We start from the raw sequence: 15,700 nt of genomic DNA on the forward strand, positions 1-15,700 counted from the left end.
GTACAATTATTTCTCTAGAAAAGATTGGAGAGGCATCACTTTGCTCAAAACAATAATACACAGCTAGTAAAGTGAACCACCAAGTTTTTATTATAACCATAAAATTGTGCTGAAATTACGTTGCATATCTTTTTGTCCACTCCTGAGCCAATTTATCATACTGCTTTAAATCTGTGTGGTAGACTTTCGCAATTTCAGGAACCAGTGGAAGATCTGGATTTGGATTACACAATAGAGAACGTATACAAAGAAGAACTTCGGAAATAGTAAGTGCGGGTGACCACTCAGAACCCAAAATATTTAGAAAGATGCTTCCATTTTGGTCAATATTTGGATGGTAGATTCGAGTAATAAACGAAATCTTGGGGGGCTTAAAGGGATACGTGGTTGGAAAGTGAATGTTTAAGAAAAATATTCCTCCCAGGTAGGGGCTGTCTTCGGGCCCCATTATGGTTGCTTTCCAATGAAACATGTTTTCTGCCACTGGCCCTGCAGAACACTGTGTCGGAGGATCTTGAGATATATCAAGTAACTCTTTCTGTATTCTCTTAAGAGCAAATGACTCCGAAGTAAGATGAAACATCTTCTTCACTGGGTATGGCATCTTGTAGATGACTCTATTGAGTCATCTAGGGATTAGAAAGAGATAAGAAAAGGATATATGAATAGGCTGAGGGTTAGGTCAAGTAATTAAGGCATAAGTCAGAGATGAATGACCCAGACAGAGTGTCAAGGACTAGAGACATTCACTCCTCGACTGTACCTGAAGGGCTATGAAAACTCCTATCGCATAGGGTCAGAATCCGGAGAATCCACTATAGCTGCTGGGAGACTGTGAAGCTGTGAGGCTGAAGTACTCCAAGCAGACACAGCTCCAAGAAGAGACCGATAACCCCAGCTCTGGGCAGAGGGCTGCTGGCAATGTTGAAGTATAACCACGTTCAACGTCTGGATAGGTGTTAAGGAGTATTCTATGAGGTCACAGAGAATATAATGATGAGTGATAGGCACGTGAAGTTATCGTGGAGTCAATGTGGGTGTCAGCATGGCGTCTATGTAGGTTAATATGGGTGGAGCATGGGGTCAACATTTGTATTAATTTTAGAACAATGCACTAGAGGAGCATGATGGAAGCAAGGGAAAAAACGACTAAAGCTGGTCATGTCTCAAGTCCTCAATCAGCAATTGCTCTTTGAACTAATAAGTAGAGTCAAAGTGAACCTCTTCTACTCGTTCAGAATAAATCAAATCAACTCTCCTCTACTCATTACGGTGACATTGTTGTAATTTTTATATTTTTAAGTTGAACAAACTACAGCTCTTAAGTTTATATATTTCTTAAGGATGATATTCTCTAGTGTAAACAACTTTAGAAAATTTAATACTGAGATAATCTTTTAAAACTAATTATTGGATATATTTTATAGATTTTCATATTAATGAAAGTCTTTGAAAATTCAACTTTGAAGTTAAAAAGCTTAAAGTTTTGATGAAATTCTGACAGCAAATTTGGAGAAAATAATAACAATAATAAATAATAAAAATAAACCTTTGCTATTGCTAGTATTCAAAACCAATGAATTTAATGACAGTTGTGTAGTTACACCTAAATTAATAATATAATATTTTATTTGTATGACAATTTGATTGAATGGTTAATATTGCTCTTAATTTTTAAAAAGTCCTTCTGTAAATATTGTACTCAGGGGGAATGTTCATCTATTTATTCTTGTTGAGTCTGGAATATTCCCATAGCAATTTTCTACTCGTGCTTATGAAGAGTGTGCTGCAAACCCTTGACTAGTACTTCCCAGTCTTAAGGAAATTGGCATTGATAATGAACTCATATAATCTAAAAATGAGGAAAAGGAAAATGGGACAATAGAGTGGGTTCATTATTGTATTTTGACAATTTTAAGAAAATTAAAACACTTTATGATGTATTACAATAAGGATATGATTCCTTTCCATGGATTTTTGTAAGCTGCATGGACTTTTTTTCATTACAAGAAAACCTGTATTCCCAGAACCCATTTTTCGAGGGAGGTGTAGTAAGAAGCTGACAAGTTTTTCTAATCAAATAATGATTTATATACTGAAAAGAGGAGTAAAGAAGTGGTAAAGTAGGAGATATGTTGTAGTTTTCTTTCATTAGACTCTTTTTTTTAAAACAATGTATCACTATGTTGTTTACTAGACTTACAGGCCTGAAACATATATTCATTGATTATATTTCTTTAACAGATATTCTAAAAATTGCAAGACAGTAATGGTAATGCCCATATTATTTTAATTTATCATGAGATTTAAAAATAGACATAAGAGTGCTGAGGAGTCCTATCCAGAGAGTGCTGAGGAGTTCTATCCAGAGAGAGCTGAGGAGTTTCATCCAGAGAAGAGAAGATGGGCAGGTGACAATGCAAGAATTCCTCCAACAACCTGAAAGGCAACATGACATCACCAGAATCCAGGGATCACGAAATTAGAAGAATTGAACACCCTACTTCATAAGAAATAGAAGAAATTGATTCTAAGTGGATATTTATGAAAATAATAGAGGAACTTAAACAGGAGGTGAAAATCTGCCGTAAAGAAGTGGAAGATAAGTATAACAAAAAGATTGAGGAAATGAGTAAAGACATGGAAGAGAATTATACCAAAAAGTTTGAAGAAATGAGTAAATCCGTAAATGAAATTCTGGGAAAACAAGAAAAAACCGTCAAACAGGTAATGGAAACAGTTCAAGATTTAAAAATTGAAATGGAGGTAATGAAGAAAACACAAACTGAGGGCCAGCTGGCTATGGAAAATCTAGGTAAACAAACAGAGACTTCAGAAACAAGCATAACCAACAGAATACAAGAGATAGAAGAAAGAATCTCAGACTCTGAAGACACCATAGAGAAAATAAACGCTCTGACCAAAGAAAACAGCAAATCCAACAAATTCTAATTACAAAACATTCAGGAAAGGTGAAACACAATAAAAAAAAAAACCAAATCTAAGAATAATAGGGGTAGAAGAAGGAGAAGAATTGCAGATCAAAGGTCCAGAAAATATATTCAACAAAATTATAGAAGAAAACTTCCCCAATCTAAAGAACGATATCCCTATGAAGGTTCAAGAAGCATACAGAACACCAAATAGACTGGATCAAAAAAAAATCATCCCCTCACCATATAATAATCAAAACACAAAACATTCAGATTAAAGAAAGAATATTAAGAGCCGCAAAGGAAAAAGATCAAGTAAACTTATAAAGGTTAACCTATCAGACTTACACCAGACTTCTCTATGGAAACCATGAAAGCCAGAAGGTCCTGGATAGAGGCACTGCAGAAACTAAGAGACCATGGATGCAAGCCCAGACTACTATACCCAGTCAAGCTATCATTCACTATCAACGGAGAAAACAAAATATTCCAGGATAAAAACAAATTTAAACAATGCGTAGCTAAACAAATCCAGCCTTACAGAAAGTATTCGAAGGAAAATCACAACCCAAGGAATCCAACATTCCCTACACCGCCTACAATAACTCAGACATCTAGTGACCCTTCAAAAGCACAACTCAAAGAAGGGAAACACATACACTCTACTACGCACCCCCTCAAAAAATAACCGAAGTCATCAATCACTGGTCATTAATATCACTTAATATCAATGGACTCAATTCACCTATAAAAAGGCACAGACTTAGAGATTAGATATGAAAACAGGATCAAACATTCTGCTGTTTACAAGAAACACACCTCAACCACAAAGATAGACATCTACTAAGAGTAAAGGGCTGGGAAAAGGTTTTCCAAGCAAAGGGACCTAAGAAACAAGCGGGTGTGGCCATTCTAATATCTAACAAAATTGACTTCAAACTAAAATCTGTCAGAAGTGATAGAGATGGACATTTCATACTCATAACAGGAACAATTCATCAGGAGGAAGTCTCAATCCTGAATATCTATTCCCCTAATATAAAGGCACCCACTTATGTAAAAGAAACACTTCTAGAACTCAAGGCAGTCATCAAACCACACACATTAATAGTAGGAGACTTCAACACTCCTCTCTCACCAATGGACAGGTCAATCAGACAGAAACCCAACAGAGAAATAAGAGAATTATTGGAGGTATTGAATCAAATGGACCTAACAGATATCTATAGGACATTCCACCCAAATAGGAAAGAGTATACCTTCTTCTCTGCAGCCCATGGAACTTTCTCAAAAATTGACCACATACTCGGTAACAAAGCAAACTTCCACAGATACAAAAATTATTAGTAACCACCTGTGTCTTGTCAGATCACCATGGATTAAAGTTAGAATTCAACAACAATTCTACCCTCAGGAAGTCAAAAAACTCATGGAAGTTGAACTGTCAACTCCTGGGTCAAGGAAGAAATAAAGAAAGAAATTAAAGTCTTCCTTGAATTTAATGAAAATAAAAACACAACATACTCAAACATATGGCACACTATGAAAGCAGTGCTAAGAGGAAAGTTCATAGCACTAAGTGCCCAATTAAAGAAAACGGAGATGCTTGAAGAAGACTTTTATGAAGCACAGACAACTTTTAATACATTATAACTACAATAGGAAAATGTCTTTCAATGAATATGATATATCAAAGATCTGGAGGGTTTTCTTCATATAGACAATAAAAATAGTCAATTTTGAAGAATTACAGAGTAAAATTTTGAGGACACCACTATCCACTAACAGTCTAACTATGGTCTAAATATTCTACATCACCTGGGGAGGAAGGGCAGCCATGTTCTTATAGAGAATTCCTAGGCTCCGATTAGCACCATTCGAAAGCTTATTTTGGTTTGGTAGTTACATCCCAATTCTAAACGTGAGTGCCTTACTAAAAGGCCATTCTTAGGGTTGTGAGGATGGGCTAGTCATTTGGTTTTAATGGTGGCTGCATGTACTTTAGGCAGAAATTTCATATGTATGCATGTGTATATAATAAAAAATAAGCATGTTTATTGTGAAAAGATTAGACCTTTAAGAACAATTATAGAAGACTATTTTTAATTTTTCTCTTGAAAAATGCTGTCCAAATAGTTAACTACTCTAAAGATGCTTGTCTTTGGGGAAGGAGGGCTGAAGATGAAGGTATGCTTAACTATTTCAATGTAATCTTTTATATCACAGTAATTGCTCTGGAACTAAAGCAGAAATTGTTAATAATATTTAATATCTCATGATACTAGAGACAAAATCATCCTGAAGAAGTCTAGTCACAAAAACTGTACAGATCTTTAGAAATAAAATTTGTCATAAAATGGTAATGCTTTTTATGTTTGTATTAAGTTATAAAATGTATATAATTTTTTAAAAAAAGAAAGAAAACGGAGAAAGCACATATTGGAGACCTAACAGCACACTTGAAAGATCTAGAAAAAAGAGAAGCAGATTCACCCAGAAGGAGTAGAAGATTGGAAATAATCAAACTGAGGGCTGAAATCAACAAAATAGAAACACAGAAAACAATTCAAAGAATCAATGAAACAAAAAGCTGGTTCTTGAAGAAAATCAAGAAGATTGACAAACCCCTATCCAAACTAATCAAACAGCAGAGAAAGAACATGCAAATTAATAAGATCAGAAAAGAAGAGGGGGACATAACCACAGACACAGAGGAAATTCAGAGAATCATTAGATCTTACTACAAAAGCCTGTATGCCACAAAATTGGAAAATGTAAAAGAAATGGACATTTTTAAATAAGGACCATATACCAAAGTTGAACCAAGACTAGGTGAACAATCTAAATAGACCTGTCAGTCGTGAAGAAGTAGAAGCTGTTATCAAAAAACTCCCTACCAAAAAAGGCCAGGATCAGATGGTTTCGATGCAGAATTCTACCAGAAGTTCCAGGAAGAGCTAATGCCTACACTCCTTAATGTATTTCACAATATAGAAACAGAAGAGTCATTGCTAAACTCTTTCTATGAAGCTACAGTTACCCTGATACCAAAACCACACAAAGACACAACCAAGAAAGAGAATTACAGGCCAATTTCACTCATGAACATCGACGCAAAAATTCTCAACAAAATCCTGGCAAACCAAATCCAAGAACACATTAAAAAAATCATCCATTATGATCAGATGGGCTTCATTCCAGAGATGCAGGGCTGATTCAACATATGCAAATCTATCAATGTAATCCATCATATAAGTAAACTGAAAGAAAAAAAAACCACATGATCATTTCATTGGATGCTGAAAAAGCATTTGACAAAATTCAACACCCCTTTATGATAAAGGTGTTAGAGAGATTGGGGATACAAGGATCATACCTAAATATAATAAAAGCAATATACAGCAAGCCGACAGCTAGCATCAGACTGAATGGAGAGAAACTCAAAGCCATTCCACTAAAATCAGGAACACGACAAGGCTGTCCACTCACACCATACCTATTCAATATAGTGCTTGAAGTTCTAGCAATAGCAATAAGACAACATAAGGCAATCAAGGGGATTCAAATTGGAAAGGATGAAGTTAAACTTTCGTTATTTGCTGACAATATGATAGTGTACATAAGAGACCCCAAAAACTCTACCAAAGAATTCCTACAGCTGATAAACACCTTTAGTAACGTGGCAGGATACAAGATCAACTCCAAAAAATCAGTGGCCCTCCTATACACAAAGGATAAAGAAGCAGAGAGGGAAATCAGAGAAACATCACCTTTCACGATAGCCACAAATAGCATAAAAGATCTTGGGGTAACTCTAACCAAGGAAGTGAAAGACCTGTTTGACAAGAACTTTAAGCCTTTGAAAAGAGAAATTGAGGAGGATACCAGAAAATGGAAAGACCTCCCCTGCTCTTGGATTGGGAGAATCAACATAGTAAAAATGGCAATTCTACCAAAAGCAATCTATAGATTCATTGCAATCCCCATCAAAATCCCATCAAACTTCTTCACAGACCTTGAGAGAACAATAATCAAGTTTATATGGAAAAACAAAAAACTCAGGATAAAAACAAAAAACAAACAAACAAAAAAAAACTCAGGATAGCCAAAACAATTTGGGTGCACGGGGGGGGGGGGGAATGTAAGGGGAGATGGTTAGAGAGAAGGGAGAGGGGGAGGATTGGGGATGGCGTGGGGGAATAGATGGGGGGAGGAAGGATGGATATGGGAGCAGGGAAGTATATATCTCAACTAAGGGAGCCATACTAGGGTTGGAAAGAGACTTGTTTCTGGAGGGGTTCTCAGGCCCAAGGAGAGGTCCCCAGATTCTTCCCTGAGCAGCAGAGGAGAGGGTGCCTGATCTGGGCTTGGCCCATAACCATACTGATGAATATTTTGCATATCACCATAGAACCTTCATCTGGCGATGGATGGAGATAGAGACAGAGACACAATTTGGAACACTGGACTTAACTCCCTAGATCCAAATGAGAAACAGAAGGAGGGAAAACGTGAGCAAGATAGGCAGGACCAGAGGGAACCTTCATCCGACGATGGATGGCGATACAGACGGAGACCCACATTGGAGCACCGGACTGAGCCCCTCCAAGGTCCAAATGAGGAGCAGAAGGAGGGAGAACATGAAAAAAGAAATCAGGACCGCGAGGGGTGTGTTCACCCACTGATTCAAGGGGACTGATCGAATGAGAGCTCACCAAGGCCAGCTGGACTGGGATTGAACGAGCATGTGATCAAACCGGATTCTCTGAATGTGGCTGACATGGGCCTGACTGTGCCATTGACAGTGGCACTGGGTCTTGTTTTGTCTGCATGTACTGGCTGTTTGGGATCCTAGTCTGTTTGGATGCTCATCTTCCTAGGCCTGGAGGGAGGGGGGAGGAACTTGAACTTCCCACAGGGCAGGAAACCCTGACTGCTCTTTGGACTGGAGAGGGAGAAGGAGAGGGAGTTGGGGGGAGGAGAGAGAGGGGGGGAATGGGAGGGTATGGAGAGAAGGGGAGGAAGTGGAAATTTTTATAAACAAACAAATAAAAAAAGAAAAAAGAAGAAAATAGACATAAGTACATTGAATTCAATTATAAATTATTCTTTTATATTTCTATCATTTGGCAAAATGTGTTGGTAATATATAGTGTACATCACTAACATATAAACAATATTAGTTCATCACTAAAGAAAAGAATTTTCAGAAAATGCTACTTTAACACTATTTTAAACTGTTATTTGTTCTTTCTCAAGTTATTTATTTTTGTATCCACTAGCTGTGATACTCCGGTGTTTTGTTTAATGCAAAATTTCAATTTTCTAACCTTATAGGATTTTCATGAAAAATTGATATTATAAACCAACATAAATATAATTTAAAACTGGAGAGATAACTAAGCAGTTAAGAGCATTCTATGTTCTTTCAGAGTACCCAATTTCAATTCCTAGCACCCACATGATGGCTCACAGCTGTCTGTAATTGCAGATTCAGGGCATCTGACATCTGCTTCTGGCCTCAATGGACACTAGCATGCAAGGTGTGCACAAATATACATCTAAGCACATACAATAATATGAAATAGAAATTTAAAAAACTCCAAAGTTTTAATAAAGGATATATGTATCTAGAAGAAAATTGAACATGCTATGGAACCAACAGCACACACAATATAGTGTTAATAAAAGTTTAGTTTCTAATCATGGAAATTTGTACTTACATAAAAGGATGTTAGAATCTCTGAGACTAGTGTTAATGTTTGTGAGTTATATTGTGCATGCTAGGTAGCAAACCTGTGTCCTCTACAAGAGTAGCAAGTACTTTTAATCCTGATCCATTACTCTAACACCAAACTCAAATACCAAAATTGCAAGGATATTTTCCTCCTTTTCTTAGAAAAAGAGATAATGTTGAATTTTTAAGTCATTGCATTATCTTGACTAATATTTGTTCTTATTTCATTTCTGTGATTGTTATAGAACAACCTTACAAAATTCAACCTAGAGAAAGAAATCATTTATTTCAGCTTACAGTTTCAGATCACAATCCATTATTGAAAAAAAATTGGGCAGGAATTCAAGGAGGAACTCGAAGTAGATACCATATAGTTGAGTTGTTTGTTAGTTAACTCACAGATTCATGGTTAGCTTGATTTCTCATGCTGAGCAAAACCAACTTCTCAGGGTATGGTGTCATGTTGTTAGATTTTTACTCTTGCTCTTTACCCTTTTGAGTAAAGCTTCCATACAAATAACGCACACACACAACCACAAACACATGCACATATGCACATACAGAGAGAGAGAGAGAGAGAGAGAGAGAGAGAGAGAGTATTTGTGTGTGTGTGTGTGTGGGAGAGAGAGAGAGAGAAAGAGAGTATTTGTGTGTGTGTGTGTGTGTGAGAGAGAGAGAGAGAGAGAAAGAGAGTATTTGTGTGTGTGTGTGTGTGTGTGTGTGTGTGTGAGAGAGAGAGAGAGAGAGAGAGAGAGAGAGAGAGAGTTTATTCTTACTTATAAATGCTCAGCCATAGCTTTGCTTGTTTCTAGACAGCTTTTCTTAAATTATCCCTGTATTTTTTGCCTCTGAGCTTTATTCTTTTCTTACCTCTTTATTTCTGTAATCTTACCTTTGGCAGCTGACTATGTAACTGGCCATTTCTTTTCTTACTCATTGATCTCTCTGTTCTCAGATCATTTTCTCCAAGATTTCTCCTCCTATTTATTCTTTCTGCTTGCCAGCCCCACCTATCCTTTTTCCTGTCTTGCTATTTACCACTCAACTCTTTATTAGACCATCAGGTGCTTTAGACAAAGAATCCCAGCTTCACAGAGTTAAACAAATGCAACATAAAATAATGCAACACATATTTGCATCATTATAACAAATGCTGTACAGCATAAATAAATGTAGCACATCTTAATATTCTACAACACTTATCCCTTTTTTCTAAATAAAAATGAATAGTTGTTGGGGAATATAGTAAGTCAGGAACAATGAGAGACAGGGCTGGCAGGCAGAGAATATAAATAGAAATAGAAATGAAGTAGGAACCCTGAAGGACTGTCTGACATTATTTTGGCAAAGTTTGGCAAACACTTTACTGTGGATACTCCATGTCCAGTTTATACAGCATATTGTCAAACAGTCAAGCAAGGCAAAGACAGTTTCTTGTCTAACCTTGCCACAATGAAAGAAACTCCTATGGAGTTTCTTTGTTGCCCATTATTTTCTTTGAAGTAAACTGGTACTGCCAGGAGCAGAAATGTTTCATTGTCATGAACAGCCCTCAAGTTAACAAATCATTTTAAATGCCATATTATATAGGTCTTTCAATTGTTTGAAAATCATCTTTCTAAAATATACCAATTTTACCTTGAAAACATACCTAATGAGACTACAATTTTAATTATTATAAATTAACTACTAATCATTTCTTATTTATACATTGCATTTTTATATGAACTACATAAAAAGAATACCCCAGACAAAAGTACAAAAATATATAGCATAAAAAAATGGAATCTTGTATCAATGTACCAAAACCCATGCCAATGAAATATGAGATTATTAGTGGTCTTTTTATCCTATATTCCCCTAAATTATAAAATACATTCATAACCCAACAAATAACCAAATGTCTCCCACATTCCAACACTTAGGAATGTGTTCACTGGGTTTTCTAGACTGCTTCTTGCTAAATTGTGATCAAGGCAAATTTAAGGTCCCTGAGGAAATTAGAGATAATAGTCAAGTCCTGGGAAGACCAGTGGAAACCTTTGTTGATACATATCACCTCTTAAGGTACAGGTGGTCTCCTATGATCAAACCAGATCCATATTAACTAGAACATATCTACAGCCCCCTGTATCCTCTGGAAACAAAAGGAAATCCCCCTTTCCAAAGCATTTTAACTGCCACTAGAGAAATACTTTTTTTTTCATTTTTCAATGTTAAGGCATTCCTAAAGTATATACACTGGTTTATTTCAACAGTCCCTCTTTCAATTACAGGTCTCTGAGGAGCTGTTTTTTGTTTATCAACACTCAAAAAATTCATGATCAAACTATATATGATTAAGAGTCAATGTATATTTTTCAACTCTATGTAACTTCTTTTTTTATTATTTTACTTTTCCTTTTAAAGACTGTATTGCTTTAAACTATTTCTTTCTATGACTGTTCATATCTTTTTTCTTTCTTTCTTAAGCCTATGCACACTGTATACCTCACTGGAAGCTGTTTATAGAGATTTTTCTATCTTTACATACTTTATTCCATATCTTTTGGTCATTTTTGACTGCATGAGCAAACTTTAGACTGTTAAACTACAATTAGATACTCTTCATGGCTCTTGACTGGCTCTGCCTGCTTCTAGGTTCATAGGAGCCAAGCCTAAAGCTCACGGCCTGGTTGGAAAATTGTGACCTAGAATTGCATTAAACCTTTCTATCTATGGACGCTTGTACCTGTATTGCCACAATTTTTTTTAACTTAGCATGCCATAGCTAGTTTTTATTGAGCACTGCCTAGTAAACACCACCACCTCTTAAAAGAGCCTTGTCATTTTTTTCCTCTCTTTCTTCTTTTCTTCCACCTTTCTTAGGCCCTACATGGAAATTCAGGCCCACACTGGTATGCCAAAATGTTGTTGGCTAACATTTTACTCTTTTTTATTCTTTGAATTTTGGGGGGCTCTCCACCACACAGTTCCCAAATAAATCATATGTATGGAGGCTTATGTTTACTTTTAAATGCCCTGACTTAGCTTGGCTCTATTCTAGCCAGTTTTTTTTTAACTTAAATGAACCCATCTACCTATTGCCTCTTTGTTTTTCTTTTTCTTACCTCTGTAGTCTTAGTTTCACTCGTACTCCACAGCTGGCTCTGTGGCTGTGTGATTGGCCCTTTCTTTTCTCACGTCTTGATGTCTCTGCTTTCAGATCATTTTCTCCCAGCTCTCTCTTCCTGTTTATTCTCTCTGCCTGCCAGACCCACCTCTCCTTTTTTACTTCCTTGTTATTGGTCATTCAGTTCTTTATTATGCCATCAGGTGTTTAAAACAGGCAAAGAATCCCAGCTTTACAGAGTTAAACTAATGCCACAAAAAGAATGCAACACATCTTTGCATCATTAAAACAAATTTTCCACAGCATAAATGTAACACATCTTAAAATTATGTTTTCCAACAGTGACACTTAGAGTTTCCTAGGCTTTCCTGCTTCAAATCATCTCATCAGAAAATTTCTTCCATCAGTGTCCAGCATTTTGATTTAAGTCCAGACCTTAGCTTGTTTTCATTTGTCAATAGAGGAACGATAGCTATCTGTTTCTAAGTATCAAAATAAATCTTGCTAGTAGTATGTGTAACAGGACATTCAAACATGTATTAAGAATATTTGGTATATGTTTTGAAAACTAACAATAAAATGGATGTTCTGAATTGTTTTAACTATACTGCATGTATTACAGGTATGCTAGAATAATTTAAAATTCAAACAGACATTCAAACTTATAGAAAGCACCTGTTTTTACATTGGTTATCTACTATTTATCTGGAGGTTATTGAGTTTGTTCCTAACTCCTACATGCTGTTGTTACACATGCAACAGCAGGTGATTCACAAATTATACTGTCCATTTCTTTAGTAATCTACTGCTAATAATAAATTAAGATATTTTTCATTTCTAAGTGGTCACAAAAGTAGGTTGATCTTAATGTGCAGATACATAGGAACAAAGAAAACTGTTTAACTGGAATGACCATTGTATAAAGCTCACAGATAATCAGAAAGTTCCTTCATCATTGGTTGAGATTAGAAATAAGCTAAAGCTGTAGTGGAGAAGTAAACAGTTTAACAGAAGCTAGGATTATTGTTAGCTGTAGTGGTTTTCACAAAAATAGGTAGTTTAATAGAAGTTAATATTAGTTAGCTAGGAGATTCTGACCTTGGTTCCTAGAATAGAGTTGGATAATTGTCCATGTTATAATTGTCAAGTTATACTTGAAATTGCCTCAGCAAGAATATAAAATGGAGGAACCTCTGAAATGACTAGCCCCATCACAGAAAGAAGGTGGTAATTCCATCTGCTTTTTGGAGACAGGGTTTCTCTGTATAGTTTTTGGAGCCTGTCTTAGAATTCACTCTGTAGATCAGGCTGGCCTTGGACTCATAAAGTTCCACTTGCCTCTGCCTCCTGAAGGCTGGAATTAAAGACAAGTGACACCACCACCACTGGACTTTTGCTTTTGTTTTTATGAGAAAATACTATGCTACTTTTTCAAATACCTAATATTTCTTTTCTCTTTCAAACTGAATTCATTCTTTGACTATGCTTTGCATATTTGTAATTGACTCTGAATACATTCATTGCTTTATAGCCCCAGTATAGTCCATTTTCTCTTCTTTCTACAAGTCTGTCTTCAATTTTCCTGTCTCTAGCTTCATTTTTACTTTTGTTTCAAAACTCAGTAAGTTTAGCCAGAGATATAGGTATAACATAAGTATGGACCATCCATTGAATCATGAATGACTCACCAGTAGCTAAACTGTCTCCTCCGGCATTCTTCAACAGGCAGTAGTTTCCCTGGGTGAGGCAGGGCACCATTATCTTGTCAACCATCTGTGACTTGAGGCTCATTTAGATGGAAACCCATTGTAGGCAACTAGCACTGTTGTAAGTTCATGATTCCAAGGACAATATTAGTAAAAAAAGATAGTAATTATCCATCCTTCACTTCATCATCCAACTCTTATATTCCTTCTTGTATGTCTACTGTGATATTTCCTGGGCCTTTAAAGAGATGACATAGATTTCCCATTTAAAGCTCTGCACTCAAATGTAACCTGTTCTCAGCATTTTGACGAGCCATGAGTTTATATTAAATACTCTACACTGTAAAAGGAAAGCATATGCGATCAAAGATATTATCAGCAGTTGTTTGTAGGTACAAACATAAATATATAGAAGACTGTCCATCTGTGTAAATAATAATACCAAGAGGTCTCCTAGAGCCAGGAACCCCCCACAGATCTGAATTTTTGGCCAGGTTTAGAGTCCTTTTTTATGGTCTAGGCCTAAAATTCAATAAAAAATGTGGTTACCTCTTGTAAATATATATATATATTTGAGAATATCATACATGTATATAAAATATTTTGCAATATCTAACTCCCTCTGTCCCATCTCTTTCTTTTCTCACCCACACACCTCTTCCTCCCCATTGCCTGTTTTCTATTTTTAATTTTATTTCACCTAAAACACTGAGTTCATTGTGGGCTTCCAATATATTCATGCCTTAAGGACCATCATAGGTAACTTATGAGGGGACACACCCTTAAAATCATTGGTTCTCTCTTCACAGGAACTGTCAATACTTGCTGAGTTAGAAGAGGTGTCTGGAATGCCCATCTCCCAGGCATGAAAGGAGGAGTGTGTACTGGCTTGATCTTGTGCAGGTCTTGTGTTGAAAACCACAGTTGTTCTGAGTTCATGAATAAAATGACACTTCCATGTTTTGAAGACAGTATTTTAATTATAGTCCTTGTGGCCTCTGGCTCTTGCCATCTCTCCAACTCCTTTAACACGACAATTTTCTCAGCTTTTGGGGAAAGGCATGTGACATGAATATTCCATTTGGGGCTAAGCACTCTTCAGACATTTATTATTCGCATATTAATCACTTGTAAATACTCTTACTAGTTGTCATCCACTGTCAAAAGAAGGTTTTCTTATAAAATTTGATAACTGGACTATTGTATAAGGATATGTGTGTTGAAGGTAATTTAATACAATATTCACATATTAAAATAACATTAGCAGATGATCCTCTAACATTTATGATCTCCCTAGCCATTTTTTCTTGGCTAATTTTACTTCTACACTTCCCTGGAGTGAACCTAGAATGAATTCAGAAAGTGGTTTATTACCCTCATAATAATTCATGCTGTTATTGTACTAATGGGCATATGTTACAGGCTCTAGTTCCCCCATCTTCCTTTAGTCTCCTCATCAACCCTTTCTTTTGCTCTTGTATCTATAGGTATTATAATATCATTCCAGAGTTTCAGGAATGTTCCAAATACCACATATTTATAATTTGTCTTCCTAAGGCATTATTTATATATGGTGTGGATATGCAAATTTATAGAGAGCATGAAATAATGGTTTGATACTAAAGGTATATATCTGAAGTCTTTAACATGCTTAGTATAACATCATTTGAATTTTGTAATATGGATTCTGTATCCATTGTTGTTAATGAAACTGAATATTGAAGCCAGCTTGCTGTGTTCCAGTCTTAGGTTTATCAATAACTAGCTGTGACAATGTGAATAAATTATTTAAACAGCTCATATTTCAACTCTGTTCATCTGTAAAGAAATTATAATAAATCTGTATTGTTATTTGGAGTGTATTATTAGTTTATGTAAAAAATACTTTAGACAATATCCTATCTATAATAAGTATTATATAATATTAGGCATAACTTATAATGTCATATTATCTGAATGACCAATGGAATTGTTATCAAGATATTTTCTAAAAGAATAGAACATATTTATTGTGTTTTCTAAAAGAATAAAAAAATTTTGTGCTATATCCTTATAAAATTGCCTCAAATATACTATTTTTAATTCAGTTATCAGAAGAAATATGTCAACTTATAAATATATAACAATTATTGGACACAAATCTAAAAATTCACTCTTAATGATTCAATAATACATTGTGAACATGATTTTATAGTGATTATAAAATTTAGTT

General features: G+C 35.6%; 1 protein-coding gene across 1 annotated transcript; it reads right to left on the reverse strand.

Moving 5' to 3' along the window:
- Positions 1–115: 115 nt before the first annotated feature.
- LOC125389327 (ubiquitin-conjugating enzyme E2 2-like) lies at positions 116–618 on the reverse strand. The gene has a single exon (XM_048417838.3). It carries the CDS (start codon positions 602–604, stop codon positions 116–118), a length of 489 nt encoding a protein of 162 aa, XP_048273795.3. The 5' UTR covers positions 605–618.
- Positions 619–15,700: the final 15,082 nt, after the last annotated feature.

This window comes from Myodes glareolus, chromosome X (genome assembly GCF_982192425.1).
Source record: "Myodes glareolus chromosome X, mMyoGla1.1, whole genome shotgun sequence".
Taxonomy (NCBI): Eukaryota; Metazoa; Chordata; class Mammalia; order Rodentia; family Cricetidae; genus Myodes; species Myodes glareolus.